At 42.6% G+C, this 17,957-nt stretch overlaps 1 protein-coding gene and 1 long non-coding RNA gene across 3 annotated transcripts; one reads left to right on the plus strand and one right to left on the minus strand.

Moving 5' to 3' along the window:
• Positions 1–130: 130 nt before the first annotated feature.
• LOC309372103 lies at positions 131–3,641 on the plus strand. The gene is made up of 2 exons (XR_014169407.1): positions 131–771; positions 2,830–3,641. It is a non-coding gene; the product is annotated as an uncharacterized lncRNA (long non-coding RNA).
• Positions 3,642–3,705: 64 nt separating this feature from the next.
• On the minus strand, positions 3,706–17,170 carry LOC309372102 (uncharacterized protein). 2 transcript variants are annotated; one of them, XM_081915363.1, is made up of 7 exons: positions 16,726–17,167; positions 13,036–13,101; positions 12,106–12,165; positions 10,922–10,960; positions 7,322–7,348; positions 6,370–6,445; positions 3,706–4,321 (listed from the first exon to the last, which is right to left on the minus strand). In XM_081915363.1, the coding sequence occupies exons 1-7, from the start codon at positions 16,817–16,819 to the stop codon at positions 4,246–4,248; spliced, it is 438 nt and encodes a 145-aa protein (XP_081771489.1). In that variant the 5' UTR covers positions 16,820–17,167; the 3' UTR covers positions 3,706–4,245. The 2 variants fall into 2 exon arrangements, with proteins under 2 accessions (XP_081771489.1, XP_081771490.1); XM_081915364.1 differs by lacking the exon at positions 6,370–6,445 and having other exon boundaries at positions 16,726–17,170.
• Positions 17,171–17,957: the final 787 nt, after the last annotated feature.

The following is a 17,957-nucleotide window of genomic DNA, read 5'->3' on the forward strand; positions in this document are numbered from 1 at the left end:
TTTATTCTGCTCTCAGAACGGTTTAACAACCCATCCCACTTCCTAACCCCTACTATTTTCATCACCATGACCCTACACACTGTAAAAGAGAAACTCCCCACCGGTGTAGAAATCATATATCAAACAGATGGAAAGCTCAAAGCAAAGTAGGCTCAAAGCATGTAGTGTGTGCACACTCAGAAGATGACCTCCAAACCATCCTAAATATCTTAACAGAAGCTTATGGAAAGCCTGGCCTATTGCTCAACATCCAAAAAAAACAAAGTGCTGTGCCAACAAGCAAGCACAAAACAACCCCCCCCCCCCACACACAGCACCACAAATCCAACTTTATGATGTTGGCAAATATCAATAATTTTTCCTACCAAGGCAGTTATCTTTCAACAACAGCCAACAGTGATACCGAAACCCAGCATTGCCTGAGGTCTGTGAGTGCAGCTTTCTCTCGATTAAGGACTCAGACATTCACAGCAAGCAAAGTGCTTGCTTACAAAACTATTGTACTACCAACTTTACTTCATGCTTGTGAAACATGGACCACTTATAAATGACATCTCCACCTCCTTGAAAGATTCCATCCACGGTGTTTCCAGAAAAATTTACATATCACTTGGGAAGACAGGCGAACAAATGTCAGTATACAGGAAGAAGCAAAGATCACCAGTGTCAAAGTAATGATTCTTCAACATCAGCTTCGTTGGACTGGTCATGTCGTTCAGAGATGCTTGATTATCGTTTTCCAAAGCAACTACTGTTCCCAAATTAAGAATGGTAAGATAATGTCAGTGGACAACAAAAGTGGTTTAAAGACACTCTCAGTGCAAATTAGCACTGGGAGGGAAATAAGAGTCCCTGAAGTCTCAACACCCTTACCAACTACATATCCCATGACTGTTTGACATATTATTTGTTGGCATCCATCTGCCTTAGTGGTGAAGTCAAACTGTTGGAAGGTTGCAGCGCCTGCCTAGACTGTAGAGTATGATGCAGTAGAGACATGTTTTGTTGTAGCTGGGGCAGATGAAGGTGATAGGATATTGCTTTAAGTGTACAGTACAGATAGGAATTGAGTGAACAACGCAACATTGGGCATCTGGTATCAATACCAAATAGGCCAAGAATTACTGCCGTTTCAATGCAGCAGGTATGCCAAGGTTTTGCAGTTCTCCTGTACTCTTCATTAGTTTAGCTTAGAAGAGGATTGGGCAGTGCTGACTGCCACCATCCATCCACCAGCACTATCTCTGCAAACACACACACACAAGTTCTGCTGTTGACTGCACCCATCTGTTTCGAGAGACAATGGCATGTGTCTCCAGGGGTGAAGTCAAACAGCAGTGTTAGCAGCACCGGTGACCTCTGCGGCCTAGACAGCAAGACCCCTTTCTGAGCCTCACTGATGTGGCTCAAAGGAAGGCAGGGCACCAATTGGGCTGCAGCAGCTGCTGAAAGAAGCCATCCAACTATCTTAGGGACTACACTCCAGATTTGTGTAGTTACAAATGGCCTTTTCTTCCTAAAGACATTCTACAATGCAGGGGAGGTTTAGGATCAGAGACTTCCTTCTCCCAGATGGGCTACCTTCCCTTCTACAGCAGGTGCAGAAACTGCCTCATTGATCACTGGACCCATTGTCCATTTAATCTGCCAGAGCCTGTCTTTGCATGCAGGACAAATCCCTAACACACTGAGGGTTTGAGACTCATTAGCTACTCTCACCTGGTATAGCCATCCAGCTAAATCCATTTTCTGGATTGTGGATGTTGTCACATGCTGATACCTTCTAGGAGCCACAGGTGAGAGCTAAATGCAGAGTGGGGAACAAAGGTGGACAAATACCTCAGAAGGTTCACAACATGTCCCCCACCACAGGTATCAACACTCCCATAACACCCCATACACCCCACAAAAGTATGTACAAATTACCCCAATCCTCTACCGCCCTGCCTTGACCCCTACAGTAATTACAGTACAGCCTCTCCCTCACAATATTAATCTTGAAGAGGGTCACGCTCCACGGTCCACTTCCTGGTGTAAGTAATCCACACCAAGGCAATCAAAGCTGTCTCTCTCCTATGACCAGGCCTGTAACCTGATTGAAATAGATCTGGGTAACTCTTCCAGAAGCTCCTGGAGACAAGATGCCACCACACCTGCAATATTAGAAACTGGCCAATAATTATCCAATACAAGGACGGCCTTTCCAATAGAGGTCTTTTAACTGTCTCCCTTAGGCATGTTAGAACTTTGTTGTAAGGTGGCACTGACCATTCCCTTCACCCACCCAGCAAGTTCGCCCATTGGACTTTTTGATGGGCCAGAAAGAGCAAGGATCTAGTACACATGTGGTGGCTCTCACATTTCCAGGGATTCTGTCCACATCTTTGGGCTGTACAAATTGAAATGTATCCAGTTTCAGCAAGTCTGAACTCCACCAAGTAGTGATCTGACCATGACAATGCAGCTATAGAAAATCCCTCCACTCTGATCACCACCATCCAATCCTTCACAGAAAACCAAATCCAGAGTGTGCCCAGATGCATGAATAAAGCCAGAAATTATTTGGGACAGACTCATGTATCTGACAGTGCAGCCTCAGTATGTTAAAAGTCCACCAGTACAAGCTGGGAGGAGACCAGCACAAACCCCAAGACCTCTTTGGGGCTACAGCAACAGAATCCCTATTTTGTCCCAGTCACCCATCTTCAGATACACAAATTCAAACCCAACAAACTGGGAGAAAGGGCACCTGGTCAGGGGAGATGCAATCATGATAGACCACTGCAGCTCTGCCTCCTCACCACACTGATCTTGCCTCCTGCTGTACAGATAATTCCAGTGGCCAAAGCTGAGAGGTTACTCACCCGCCAGTTCATCCAACCAAGTCTCTGTAATACAACCCAGGTCAGTATGCTCATCCCAGATCGTCTGGGATGGCTGTTGTTTTGCCATTCATGGACCTGGCATTGATCAGCAGCAATACTTGAGCTATTGGGCCCTCTTGAGATACTGAGAACACACACTTCTGTTCAAGGCACCATCTCGTGAGGCTTTGCATAAGATAAAAGAGTACACAGAATGCCTGGCTAGGTGCTCTAATGGAGAAGTTAAGTACCTGCCCACAAACATCTATCTTCACTGCATCATGCTTCTATGCATCATGCATAGCCAGAAAGCGATTGGAAACAGCTATGTGGCATTAGCTGTATCAACCCAAACTGCAGTGTATAATCAGCTGCTTTGATCATTTGGGAGAAGAAAAACTAGTGATAATACTTAGTGGCTTTTATTCAACATTTCAATTTATTTGCACACATTCTAAGATAAACAACATTTCTTCTCTATACATATTTAATCAATTTAAATAAATAAATATGAACAATTTAGATTCTAAAAACAGTGTATAACAAACAGAATGCCTTCATAAATATAGCAAGCTTTAATTCAAACCATATGAAGCACTGCACTTTTCACTCTAATTGATTTTAATGGGAGAGTTATTTTACTTAACTTGTTCCCACTGAAATTAAGGTGTTGAAAAAGTGTTCTTGATTTTTTGGTTAAGGATGTAGAGCTTTTGTTTGCCTATGACTCTCATAATCATTCATATATATATATATATATATATATATATATATATATATATATATATATATATATATATATAATCACATATATAATTAGGCATATATTACTGTTTTTTACACTTTTGAAAATCCTGTAAGTAAATCAAGGGAGCTTTTAGAATTCTGCATTAGAAAGGCTTGAGGAAGTCAAAAGGTTGGTAAATTTTAACAGCTACACTTGCTCCTTCCGTTTCGTGAGATGGACAAGATTCTAGGAAACAAATTGTAATATTTCACATTTCCTACACAGAACCCATTACATCTTTCCATGGTTTGAAGGAAGAATAATGCACCTTGCCAGGGTAAATATACAATCAGTTCTGCTTGGCTCTGTATTTGATTGCGTCACTTAAGAGACATTCTTCAAGGGAAGTTGGAACCCAGTTCTATGCAAAAGAAAGAACAAATGGAGAGAGTTTTGTTGGGGCCCAGTACTGCTTCATGCTTCAAGTAGCTGGATAGCCTGGATGGCCAGTTTTTAATGAAAATTGCTTTGGCTTTCCACATAGTTCTTCCTTCAATTCTCATTTCCAGTTGTAGAGTAACAGTTCCAAATGAGAACTGTTAGGAAATAACAATCAGCTGGAAGGGTGCTGGAGCACAGCTTTACTGCAGAAGGCTACTCCAAGTTGGAACCTTTGGGTTCCAATTCTGATGCGTCAAATTCAGCAGGGCCAGCAGTAGCTTCAGGTTCTCTGTAAAAATATAAAATATTTAAAATTAACACCTATATTTTGACCATTACATCATTTTGTTTACTTTTCCTGTCAGGAAGGAGAAAAGCAACACACAAATACATCTGCATTCCACTTCATGTTATTCATTTTTTAAAAGTAATGCAAGGAACTGTCACACTGAAGCTGTAGCAATGCTGTTGCTTCTTGAGCAGGAAAATCAATTCCAGAAGCTACAGAAAAAGATGTAGTGCACTGATTGTTAGCAACTGCAGGATATTAGAAGTGAAGCAGATTATATAAACACAACAGATATAAGAGTGGGAGACTAGGGCTGGCTGATGTTAAGTTTTCAGCATCTCACTATATCACCAGCCAAACATCACAGTTTGGTAATACACTGCGATGCTGAAACAAGCTGCACTGCCCCAGCCGGCGAGACGTATGGTGAAACTGAGGCAGTTCTCACTGCAGGAGCTGAGGCCCTTTCACCCTAGCGCCTTACAGGCTGGGGTCAATGCAGCTGGCCTCCGCTCCCTGCTTAGTTGGGGGCAGAAAGGCTCCCACCCCCCAACTGAGCAACCACCGATCCCTCAGCAGCATCGGGCTTTGCTCAGTTGCGGGATGGAAGAAGCCTCTCTTCCACCTCCCCTCAGCCAAGGGGAGGCAACCATGCGTCCCACAGCCGAGCAGTTAAAGGATCCCCCACCACGTCGCTGGCTTGCAAGAGCCAATACTGGGCTGGGGGATCCTTTAACTGCTCAGCTGAGAGGAGCGTCAACTGCGCTCCACAGCCAAGCAGTTTCACGGAGCCCTCACCCCCACTGGATAATGTGAGCCAATGGTGGGATCAGATGCTCCATCAAACTGCTCAACTGAGGCAAGGGCAGCCACACACTCCTCAGCCGAGCAGTTTAAAGATGCAGAGGGAGGAACTATGCAGCTTGTTTCTCCCTTTGTACCATATGAGGGCAGAGTGGGATGGTGGTTTCACTCAGCGAGCGCTGCTAGCAGAGGGACTCAAGAGCGGTGGCAGTCTCACAAGCGATATACTGCTGAGTGAAGGTGACATTATGGTTCACTCCTGAGATCAATATATCACCCAGGCCTATGGGAGACACACAGTCTAACTATAGAAAAATAGTGACTCCTAACAGATTCCTCTTAGAGAGCCTGCCCTTCTCTCCACTGGGGTTGTTATTGCCTCTGAATCAAACGAAACTCTTGCCTCTGACAAAACAATAAGTATGATTTGGGTATCCAATCTTAATCCCACATAAGTGTAAAAGACATGTAACCAAACTGTGACAAATCATTGCACTGAATATTCATAACGAGTAAATAATTACTGAATTAATTCATGGAAACAGCTTAATTAGTGTTCACAAACTATGGGAAAATATATGCATCATATCAAAACAGTAAAATCATGCATACAAAGCTACAACAAAAATGGACAGCTCTGGATAAAAAAATAGAAAGAAAAGCCATGCAAGAGAAATGTGCAGAATAAGTTATTGTTGCAAATTATTGGTTTAGATTACAGCACTGGCCTAGATTCTTCTAGGGGAAAAACCAAAACAAAACATTATTGCCTTTAGACAGAACTGTTTAACAAATCAATTTTCTTACTATGTCTGAAAGCAAAAATCACAGACCACAAGTACACATTTGTAAAAGAGAGAATAATGTTTTATAACTTTATTTAATAGTAGATTTCAAGATTTTCAGGGAAGGAATAGTCATTGTGAAGTCAGCATTGGCATAGACAGCTGATGTAAACTGAGAAATACCATTTCTGTCACATCAGAACACCAATGCTGGAAATGGGATAAAATACCGGTACTGATTAGCCATTCTAGAATAATTACTTTGCTTTAGTTAGCTTTTATTCTGTTCTAGCAGATTAGTGCAACTGTTCAACAAAAAATGTGCAAGCCCTTTCTGAACACTAAGCACATGTATGAGGAAAGTGTGAGCAAAGTAGAAGTCAAGAAGCGTATGGAAGCTCACTCAGCAACCAAGAAGGCTACAGAGAATCAGGGACAGCTTCTCTTGGGCTGACTCACCCAGTTTTCGCAGAATATCGGTATTTCCAAAATACAGCAACTAGAGCAAGCACAACTAAAACAGCCAGGATACATCCTTGAAGGGGAAAAAGAGAATGATATACCGTAGTACTAATTAATAAGACAAAGTACTGTAATTATTTTTCTGTTGAGGAAAAGCAATAGTATCAATAGAAGTCACAAGACAGGTTGTTACCTTGCAATGCTCTATTGACATTAAAGTCACTCAGGTGGATAGGTTCATGTGCTACTGGGTACTGCAAGTCTCTAGACACATATGTACCTCAAGCAGCAAATCCACTGTACATCTGTAGTCACCCCTTTTGGGGCAGATGTGCCGTTGTCCTCAGAGACTGATTGCAGCAAAGAGTTCTTCCTGCCCTTAACAGATGTCAACTCTGCAAACTGAGTGGCCCTAATGACAGTCAAAGAGCAACTCTCCAACCCAAGCAGTGTGTGAAGCTGAAGCAGAGTCACCAGGTTGCCCCCAAGACTGAGGGGGCCCAGCATGCGTGTGATGTCACACGTATCGCGTGTCATGCACGTGCAGCAGAGGAGACCAAGCACTCTGAAGGAGCTGGCCATTAGCCCTGTGATGTGTCTCTCACACACAGCCACCTCAACACTAGGCCCCCTGGAGTTGGCATGCTTGAGCTCAAGACACCCTTACGCCTGAGGATTTTTTTAAAGCACCAGTAACACCCAGGTGCAAGAACATTAGAAGTCACAGCATGGGGGAAGTCTGGGCTGAATTTGGAGACAGCTATGTACATTACAGTAGCAAAGATAGTGGAGGAAGCAGAGTTGGCCTCACCAAATAAATAAATAAACAGCAGATCTTGGAGAAAAGTTTGCACCCTAAGCATATTTGAAAAAGAATCAACATCACAAGGCATGAAAAGTACAATAACAGCGATTGTACACTGAAGTAACTTGCTCTGTAATTACTTACCAATAATAATTGCGGTGTTGTCAGATTCTAGAAAAGAAGTAAAAAGTGAGCTAAAATTTGAAGCGATGTACCGTAATTGTTACAGATCGTAGCGTGCTCTCTCTCTTTCTATGCATATATGCATTTGTGTGTGTCACACACTGAATAAAATATAGTACAACTAATAACTGGAGTTAATCTACTCCAGTACACAACAGAAGACTGAATTTCACTGGAACCAAGAAATGGGTTTCCCACTTTTAAAAATTTCACATATAGTTTTGAGTCTGCCTCGTCGAGTGTCCGTTTCGTCAAACGTCCGCGGCAAACCCGGAAGTACCGGAATGGGTTACTTCCGGGTTTGCCACTCGCACATGCACAGAAGTACTAAATTGTGCATGCACAGAAGTGCAAACGCTCCGTGTGTGTGTGCAGAGTGGCGCTTTGTCGTGCGTACTTTTTGTCTAGCATCCGGGACTCCGGAACAGATCCCGGTCATAAAATAAGGTACAACTGTACATTCCAAATTTGTTCCTCTAAATCACTTACTTTAGTGATTCAAATCATCTCAAAGCAGTTTATGGAAATGTTAGAAACATATCAAGTAATGTAAGTATTAAAATATACATTTATAAAATCAACAGCAAACAATAAACAATGTCAGAGATATACACAGAATCTGAAATAGAGTAATATCTAGTCAGGAAAGCCTTTACAGTACATACAAATGTATCTTTAAGTGTCTTACAGCCATAAAACAATTGTAAAATATATTCAAAATCAGTAGATAAAGTTAATATAGCAACACAGCTGAATCACCTCCCAAGCAAAGGTCAAGTGACTAGGCAAGCTTTAAGCAAGTGCCTAAATGACAAGAAAGCTGGAGCCTGCCTGATGTTCACTTGAAGCAGAATCCAAAGGGCAGGCGCTGCCACACTAAAGTCCCTGGTCTTATTGGACGTAAGATGAACCTCAGGAGGACATGGCACTACTGAGAGTGCATCTCCTGAGGGTCAAAATGTCCAGGCAGTAGTATACAAGGTAAGGGGTTTCCTGGTTCCACATTGTTCAGGGCTGTACTCGCCAATAACAAGACTTTAAACCTGACTCAGCAGCATATTGGCAGTCAGTGCAGCTTTCAGCACAGATGTTAGGTACTGTCCATGGGCACCTCCTTCAGCAGCTTTATAGCAGCATTCTTTACTAGCTACAGCTTCTAAACCCAATATTAAAGAGACATTGCGCATACCTTTGTAAACCAAGAAAACTTTATTAAAAATATTAAAAAAGGAAACACCATACAGAGCATGTTGCCTGTACTACCATACTAAATTACCCAAGAACTGTATCTATCACACCAGCTGAAGTCAAGAGAAGGGCACTCCTAGCCACTGAACCCATTTGGCCCCCTGGTTACACAAATAGCACCCCTATAGCACCCCAAGCTCCATACCTGCTTCTTTAGAGGGAGTCCAACCCCATTCAGAACAAGCAACTGAACTGTTTCCCAGTCTCAGGATCTGTTCACCTGCAGACATGCCATCTTACCAGGTTTCATGCTCAGTTTATTAGCCATCATTGAGTCCACCACTGTGCCAGGCACTGGGGATAAAATCATGCCCCATAAAACTCCACAGGTGCCAGGGGGCTGAAGGGTACTTCCCCAGTGCTACTCTTTGGAACAGGCCTGGGAGATAGGATTGGAGCCACTGTAAAACTGTGCCCCATACCCATCCTATGGAACCAATCCAGGAGGATATCAAGTTTGATGGTATCAAACACAATCGTATTTCTTTCCTTTTTTTTAAGTTTTCAGTTACATCATTTCAATTACATCATTTTCTATTTTTATACAGTAGTCCTGTTACCAGCACTCCAAGACAGTTCTTTTTACTTCTTGCTTAACTGCATATACATAAATTCCTTTACCTCATTATCCACACTCTCCTATCTTTTATGTTGTCAACCGTTGGTCACAAAGTATCCTCTACCTGAAGAGTTCTGTTGGTTGGTGGCTTGAGTTTGCAGTACATGCAGAAAGTAGGCACAATTATGTGTGGTTACCTGTGTTCAGGAGGACTTGGAGTGAAATTTATCTCTAGTTATTTGCGGTCCTGTTTCCTAGTCCACAAGTCCCCACAGCACCAGGGAGCGCCATAGCATCGTTTGGAACACTCCGAAGAGATTGTGTCTACAGACCCTTGCCACTTGCCACCCAAGGAGTTGCTCACACAGGTATAATGTTTGCACAACAGGCTACTTCACTCAGTGCTCTTGCTGTTGTGTTCCGCACTAGTTGCCACTTCCAGAGCAATCCCAAGGGCAAGCCCACACAAAGCATACGACAGCACTCCAGATGTGAGGTTGCCAATGTGCGCTCCACAGAGGTAAGATCCTGTCCATGTAAGAGCATAGTTGGGGCACTAGCCAAAACTAGTGAAAGGTGCTTGCTAGCAACCAAAGGGTTTTTCTTCTAATGATAATGATAATGCCAAAAGGAGTACTCATTGTCTGGAGGCAGTGATAGGTTGGATGAGGGCAAACTACCTGAAGTTGAATCCAGGAATGACTGAGATGTGATACCAGGTCCAGGATTTTCTTAATGGGGTTGCATTACCAGCTTACGCAGAGATGGATTCACCAGGCCCTGAACATACTCTATTGTACCCCTCAGCTAGCTCAAATAAACCATAATGAGCAAGAGTTGATAAATCAGGTTGTGAGTTGGACAGCTACAAGTATCTGGTCCATGTCCTCAGGCCACAAAAATAAAACTGGTCCCATAAAACTGGGTTAAGACTGGGCACTGATCACCTCATTTGGTACTTCAGTAATAGTAGCATTCAAGGCAGCAAAAATACAGATGGCTTTCTTCTCAAAATGCTTTGCAAATTTGTCTCAGCCGTTCTCCAACTGCAATATATGACAGTTATTCCTACAACACTCCAAAAAGCTCTGAACAATTATTAAAGGATGCCATGAAAACAGCAAAAAAAGCCTTTGTAGCTTTCACTGCCATACACTCCAACATGTGTCTGGATAACTTCATATGGAGCCTTACATCTCTTGCACTCCAGCCTGCTTCAGTGCTGCAAGTACTGCAGAAAACCAGGGAGCAAAGTGGGCTCAACAGTGCCAGAGAAGGCATACAGGGGCAATTATGTTGAAAGCCCGCTGTATCTCCCTATTCCAATGTGAGATTAAGGTCTCAGGAGGACTGTTGGCTGCCTACTACAAAATGCCCCAGAGGAATCCATCAAATTCCATTAAATCTCAGGGGGGCGGATCAGATTAATGAGTCCTCCGCAATGCAGAGGAAGGGTACTCACAAGACAGATAAATACATAAGAATGAATATTTATATATGGAAGGTCCCAGGTTCACTGCCCAGCATCTCCAGGTAGCGCCCAGGATGTCCGCTGCTGAAAACCTGGAGACTTGCTACCAGTCTGAGTTGACAATACTTAGCAAGCTACCAACTGTTTGGGTGGAAGGCAACTTCCCATTCTCAGCTCAAAACCATTTCCTGTTTTTAAAAAGCTGCCATATTCATTGGAAGTGCAATACCAAATCTAAAAACAAGCTTATAAATTTGCTGTCACTACCACTTTTCAACTGTACCTATATCGTCTGGAGGAAGCGTTGTCTGTGAATCTGGTCCTATAAAAAAAGAGGGGGTTGCTATTTTTATATTTATTTATGTCATGTGTTTCCCCCCAGACAGGGAGTCTAGGCAACTTACAGATAAAATAGTAGCAGCTAAAAAAAAGTCATGTAAAAACAATTAACACTAATATAACTCTGTGTGTGTGTGTGTGTGTGTGTGTGTGAGAGAGAGAGAGAGAGAGAGAGAGAGAGAGAGAGAGAGAGAGAGAGCGCTATTGAAATAGAGATAATAATAAAAAAATCACAGCACCAGCCCCACCAATTCATAAAACATTGCACTGGAATTTATGAAAAGCAGTTTAGAAAATTTTAAAAGAAAGCAAAGAAAACTAGAAAGCTTGCTTGAATTTCTTATACAGTAAAAGACATGTCTTAGTACAAAGAGTAGAATTCCATAAGTTACACAATTCACAGAAAGCCAGGCAGAACTAAAGGATTCTCTAGCATCTAAAACAGCAAAAAGCCCCACAAATAGGAAAGTAGTAAGAATAAGCAAATGAAGAAAATTAAGAAAAAGAAGAAGAAAAAGAAAAGAGAATAAAGACCAGACCCTCTATCACAATTATATTTTAAGGGTCATTTCATATCAAGTGATCCAACTTTTTTACCTCATGTCATCCAATTTGCTTCATATTTTGTACACTTATTGAATGATCAAAACTAAGTTTAAATCTTTTTAAAAATCTCATCTTCTTTTTGAGTTATGAGGGTTTGAAATTTCAATAAATAGACAATTTTGGCCTTGCTGAATAGCTGAACAGCGTGACAGTTCGAAAACAAAAACAGAATGTGGGATCGGGCAAAGGAAATGGAATGCACTGACTGGGGGAAATAGCTTGCTAAATTCTGAATAGGCACAGTTCAGAAGGAAGGCCACACACCACAACATTCTGTTACAGGTTGCTCTTATGGTGTATAATTCCATTGTCTCAAAACTACTACAGCACTACCATGTACCCAAGTATCCTCATGATATTCTTCTAATAAAATCAATCCTCTCTCTGCCGACGTATCTCTATAAATATTGACAAGAGTCCATTTCCTCCACTGGTTCTATCCATAAACTCAATTCTTGCTCCCCCCCCCCCGCCCACTTCTTGAAATGCACCCACCAATAACAGTGAAAAGCAATTGTTTACCTGGTCCGGGGTCTACGGCGCCCTCTCCTCCGTCTTCAGTAGTTGGTGGTTTTGGACCACCTGTGTAAAGAGATTTTGAAGTGCTGACTACAACTGTCCTTACTCCTTCTCTCAAAATTAAGAACCAGGAAAGTCCATATAAGGTGCCACATGGTCTCAGGACACTGTCTTTGGACTCAGCTTTAGGAAGTTAAAATAGTTTTTAAAATGAAAAATAAATTGCTGTTGTTATTTATATTTTGAATTTTTTGATAGTCCAACTTTATTTCAACATCTGATTTTATCTGTATTTTCTCTCTAATACTATATTGGATTTGTCCATCATCCAGCTGGTGACTGAGTGCACGTGGGCAGTCAAGGATGACCATTACTGCTGCCGCCACTAGCAGTGTGGATGCAGGAGACGGGACAGAATGAAGGAGAGAAAACTCTGAGTAGGCTGGTGGAGTGAGCAAAGCCAGCAAGTGGCCCAAAGAAGAAATCACTGCCATGCCCACATTGCTGCCACCACCAAAAGAAGGAAGACTTCAAAACTGCAGGCTTTCTTTTGTGGGTCAATATGGCAGCGGGTGGGGATGAAGGAGAAAATTCCTTCTGCCCCTTGGTCTTCCTGCCCCAGCAGGAACAATGAGTGAGTCACTGGCCCAGGCAGGTGGAGCAGGTGGTGAAAGGGCGAAATCACTAACCAATATCATGGGTTGCTACTGGAGGAGGAGGAGTGAGGTCCACCAGATGCAGTGATCCCCTCTCCTCACTCCTCCCCCTTCTTGGTAAGTGGCTGTGACCCAAGAAGTCAGGAAAACAACAGAGCCCCATCCATGCTGCCACCAAGAGGTTTCATTATGAAATCTTATATATCCTATTAGCATACAAGGAGTAAGATTATCCTGACTTAAATCTGAGATATTAAAGTCACATTTTCTCACTCACCTGGGGTAAGAGTTGTGTTTCCGGGTTTGATGGTGGGGGCAGCTGGTGGGGCAGTTGGTGTGGTAGCTGGCAGAAAAGAGAGCAAAGAAATAAGGATTCTGCAACACAATAGCTCTGACATTTATTTATGAATTTATACCTTGTGCTTCCTCCCAAGGAACCCATTTAAGTGTAGTAAGATACTTACCCATAACACATTCTGGAGCAGGAGGTTGCCAGGCATTGTCAGCCCCACATTTACTACTGCTACTCCCCACCAGAGTGTATGCAGGATCACATACAAACTTTACACAACTGTTATACTGTATGTGTTCACGGGCTGGACCACAGTCACTCTTCCATTTTTTATTTCAGTTCTAAACAAAGCCAAGGGATGCGGGTGGCGCTTTGGTCTAAACCACTGAGCCTCTTGAGCTTGCTGATCAGAAGTTTGGCAGTTCGAATCCCCGCAACGGGGTGAGCTCCCGTTGCTCGGTCCTTGCTCCTGCCAACCTAACAGTTTGAAAGCACGCCAAAAGGTGCAAGTAGATAAATAGGTACCACTCCGGCGGGAAGGTAAATTGTGTTTCCATGCGCTGCTCTGGTTTCGGTGTTCCGTTGCACCAGAAGCGGCTTAGTCATGCTAGCCACATGACCCGGAAAAACTGTCTGCGGACAAACACCAGCTCGCTCAGCCTGTAAAGCAAGATGAGCGCCGCAACCCCAGAGTCATCTGCAACTGGACTTAACTGTCAGGGGTCCTTTACCTTTATAAACAAAGACAAGTAGGTACAAAAGGTGACCTACAACTCACCCCTTCTTACAGCCTAGAGTTATTTCATCACCTAGCTGCAAGTCTTTTGATTTTATGATTCTGCCATTCTCTAAACTTATTGTAGGACATCGCCTTCCTAACAGGAAAATCAGAACAAGCATTAGCACATGCAGCCTTCATACTTTAAAAGGAAAAGAATCGGACACCAAGGCCATTTCTGGCCTTGTTTGAGCATTCATCCTGATTTGTTTGGGGAGAGGCTATACAACACGGTATCAAAGATAATTTCCTATCACGTTCTTTACTGCAAAATGTCCAGGTTGTTTTGTTTTAATTATATTTGGTGTAAAATATATAATATTTACATACATATATAAAAATTTTTACTTTGGAGAGATTTAGCCAAGGCAGTACAAAACATAAGGGGGGAAACTATAAGATAAAAGAGTGCATAGGAAACAGCTGCCTACCATTACATGTAATTCTATTTTTAAAAAATAATATTTATTAAATTTTCCATTTTAACAATCCAATAAAAACCACATTAAAACATTCCAAATTATAATACAATAAAAAAACCAAATATTCAATGCCAAATTATATCTTTTGGGTGGCTTCCCATGCTCTGAAGTTCAGGGAGTGATGATCTAATCTCATACTGCATTTCTTAATTAGTCCAAATAGTCCAAATAAAACATTTCCAATGTTGATCCTTTTTTTTTTAACAGCCTCCAAATTAGTTTAGCAAGTGGATTAGTCTATTGTAGTTCTGTGTGAATTCTTTATTTTCCTGTTGTAATCCAAAGTCCTCAGCTACTCACTTTCGGTTTCTTCACACAACAGCAAATCTCAGCGCATCACATCCAAGACAAAGGGAGGTCTAGCCTTCCACCATTAACACCGGTCAGATATCCGAAATTCCCTTCTGTGATCTCGTTCCAGCTGCTAACAAGCTGATGCATCAGAGAAACCCCATAACTCCCATCAAGAATTCTTTTTAGCATTCCATTGAGGATTGTTGCCAGAATCAAAATCAAAATTTCACACAGTCAATTTTGTAGTTAAACCGTAACAATGGCAATAACAAGATATTCTTTCAATCCCGCTTGCATTTCAAACATCAGTCTTTCAGGGGAGATTTGCAGAATAAACAGCAAATGTAAAGTATATAAAAAGAAAGTAATGGAGGCTCATCACCCCCAGTATCTGAATTAGTTTAGCAAGTGGGTTAGTCCATTGTGCTTCTGTGTGAAATATTTTTAAGTTTCTTCTCTTTATTTTCCTGTTGTAATCCAAAATCCTCAACGAAGCAACTTTCAATTTCTGCACACAAAGGCAAATCTCAGTGCGTCACATCCAAGACAAAGGGAGATCTAGCCTTCCACCATTAGCGCGGAAAAGATAAAAAATAATAATAATGACATTTTGTTTGAGAATAGTATGCTTCATAGGACATTACTCTTCTTTGAGCTGTGTTAGAAACCCAGAAGTGATGAAGAACAAAACTGCATCTCTATCCTTGATTATCATTTTTTTAATCACACTTTGCAAAAAACAAAAACAAAACAGCAGCTTTTCTTTAAGGTATAATTGGTGGAGAAGTACCTACTGAACAGGAAAAAAAACTATTTATGTATGCTACCACAGCTGCCCAAAATATCTATGCCCAAAAATGGAAGGAAGGAACATATGGATGGAACTATCACACAATATTATTATTTGTGATATAACCAGTTCAAAACTGTCTGAATAACTGTATAAATTTTGAATAAATGTGAGCTCTGTGCAAAGGGTGCAAGGAGGGAACAGGTCCAATTAATGGTGGCTATCTTAAATAAACGGGACTTAAAATAGCAGAGTAAGTTAGATAGCATTCCCAGAAAGATGACATTGCAGAACAGCTTTCCTTGGAAGAATACCATTTTTAAGGACAGTTGTACCCATTTGCTTAAATGCACCAGAGTAAGGCTGGAAGGTGATCCAGCATCCCATGTTATCAAGAGGCAGACCCAAAGTACAAAAATCATAGGAACAGGCAATTTTGGGGCAAAAACCTTGGAAAACGAAGGAGCACTGGTCAGTTCTATTCATTCCTCTGTGTAAGCAGACTGGCCATCTAGTTAGAGCAACTACTTTTTATAACTATATCCCCGCAGAGCCTGTTTTGAATGTGTTGTATTCTTGAGGGATCTTGAGTAGATGAAACTACGTAATGTATAATTTTGCAGATTCATATGAAGTCCATGTTTTCTTCCTCCAATCTTGGGTTGCATTCATGACAAATCCCTAACCAATATCCTAGCTCATTTGAAACCTTGCTGGTGACCTTTTGGTGGGCCCTAACAAATGTATATTTTGCCATATTACGGCCTTCAGCTTTTCAAGAATTAAAGTATAATCCTCATATCTGAAGATAGGTGGTATATACAACAACCACATTTACCCTCAGTGCTGCACACTTTACTCTTTTAGGAAGTTTTGAAGGCAACAAGAAAAGGACACCCTTAACTTTTAGTGAATTTTGATGCCCTAAATTTACACGTTTTGAAGTAACTGGCCTCTCAGTCCATACACAGAAAGTGGCTTTCTTGCGCTTAAGCTCTCCAAAACAACACAAGAGGCCGGCAGCTCATCTGATACATAATGCTAGCAGCCGCCGAATTTGACCCGCCAGCTGTTTTGGGACTACCATTCCCATTATCCCTGACCAATGGTCCAGTTGGCTAGGATTGATGGGAGTTGTAGTCCCAAAAGAGTTGGAGGGCCAAGTTTGGCCATCACTGCCCTACACTGAGTGGTGGGAGGAGTTGGACTTCTCCCCATCCCTGAGAAAGCCTTGCTTAGCCCTCAGACAACATTTAAGGTGCCAGATTTTCCATCTTTTAGGCAAGGCAAGGCATGACCGAAAGGAATTCCTACTTCACACCCCGCCTCACCTCGAACTCTGGACAACGAGAGAAACAGCAGCAGGAGCAGCAGCGGCGACGGCGACGAAGAAGGCCCGCCAAAGGAGCAGGTGAGAGGGGCCATCGCAGCAGCACAAAAAGGAGAACCCTTTGGGGCAAGTCAGAAAAAACAGAAAGCACCACAACGGAAAGGCAACGCGACGGGGCGGGCCCGGGAAGCAACACGAGGGGAAGGGAGCGGCGACGCTTTTTTCAGACAAGGGGCGTGAGCACTAGTGGTTTGAGCTCAGGAGCTCCAGGAGGAGGGCGAAGAGAGGGAGCCGTCTCCGCCGTTATCGGTGCCCGGCCTTAACGTCCCAGAGCCGCGCGCATGCCGGTTGGAGGTGGCGGCAAGGGCGCGCGCTCAGGATTGGCGGGTGGGAAACGTGGGGAGAAGAGCCACGTGCTGCCGGGTCTGCTCTCTGCACCGCCCGAGGGGAGAGATCGCGGGATCTACGCATGGCAAGACCCCTTTCGGCCGCTTTGATGTGGAAAGTAGAGCAATACGTTTGGCTCCAGCTGAGCTGCAGCAGCTGCCGAAAGGAGCCATCCAACCATCTTTGGGACTGTATTCTGAATTTGTGTAGGGTTACAAAAGGCCTTTTCTTCTCCCAAAGAAATAATAATAATAATAATAATAATAATAATAATAATAATAATAATAATAATATTTTTTTATTTATATCCCGCCCTCCCCAGCCGAAGCCGGGCTCAGATCTTACATGGCAGCAGGAGAGTTAGAATCAGAGAATTAATCATCCTAGATGGGCTACCTACCCAGGTTCCTTCTACAACACGTGGAGAAACTGCTTTATTGATCACTGGACCACTATTAGTCTTGTCCACTCAATCTGCCAGAGCCTGTCTTTGGATGCAGGGCAAGTCCCTAACCACCTGGTTTCCCCAGCTAGCTGAAGCCATTTCCTAGTGTGTAGATGTCATATGCTGATGGCTTCTAGGAACCACAGATGAAAGCCGAGTGCAGAGTGGGAACCAAAGGTAGACAAATATCCCAGAAGGTGCACAACATGTTCCCCACCACAGGTACACGTGGTAGCTCTCACATTTCCAAGGATCCTGTGTACGTCTCTAGGCTGTACAAATTGAAATGTAACCAGTTTCAGCGAGTCTGAACTCCGTAAAGTAGTGATCCAACCATGACAATGGAGCTATAGAATGTTCCCACCATCATCCAATTCTGCACAGAATACCAAGTCCAGAGT

Source organism: Podarcis melisellensis (assembly GCF_964234715.1).
Source record: "Podarcis melisellensis genome assembly, chromosome: 6".
Taxonomy (NCBI): domain Eukaryota; kingdom Metazoa; phylum Chordata; class Lepidosauria; order Squamata; family Lacertidae; genus Podarcis; species Podarcis melisellensis.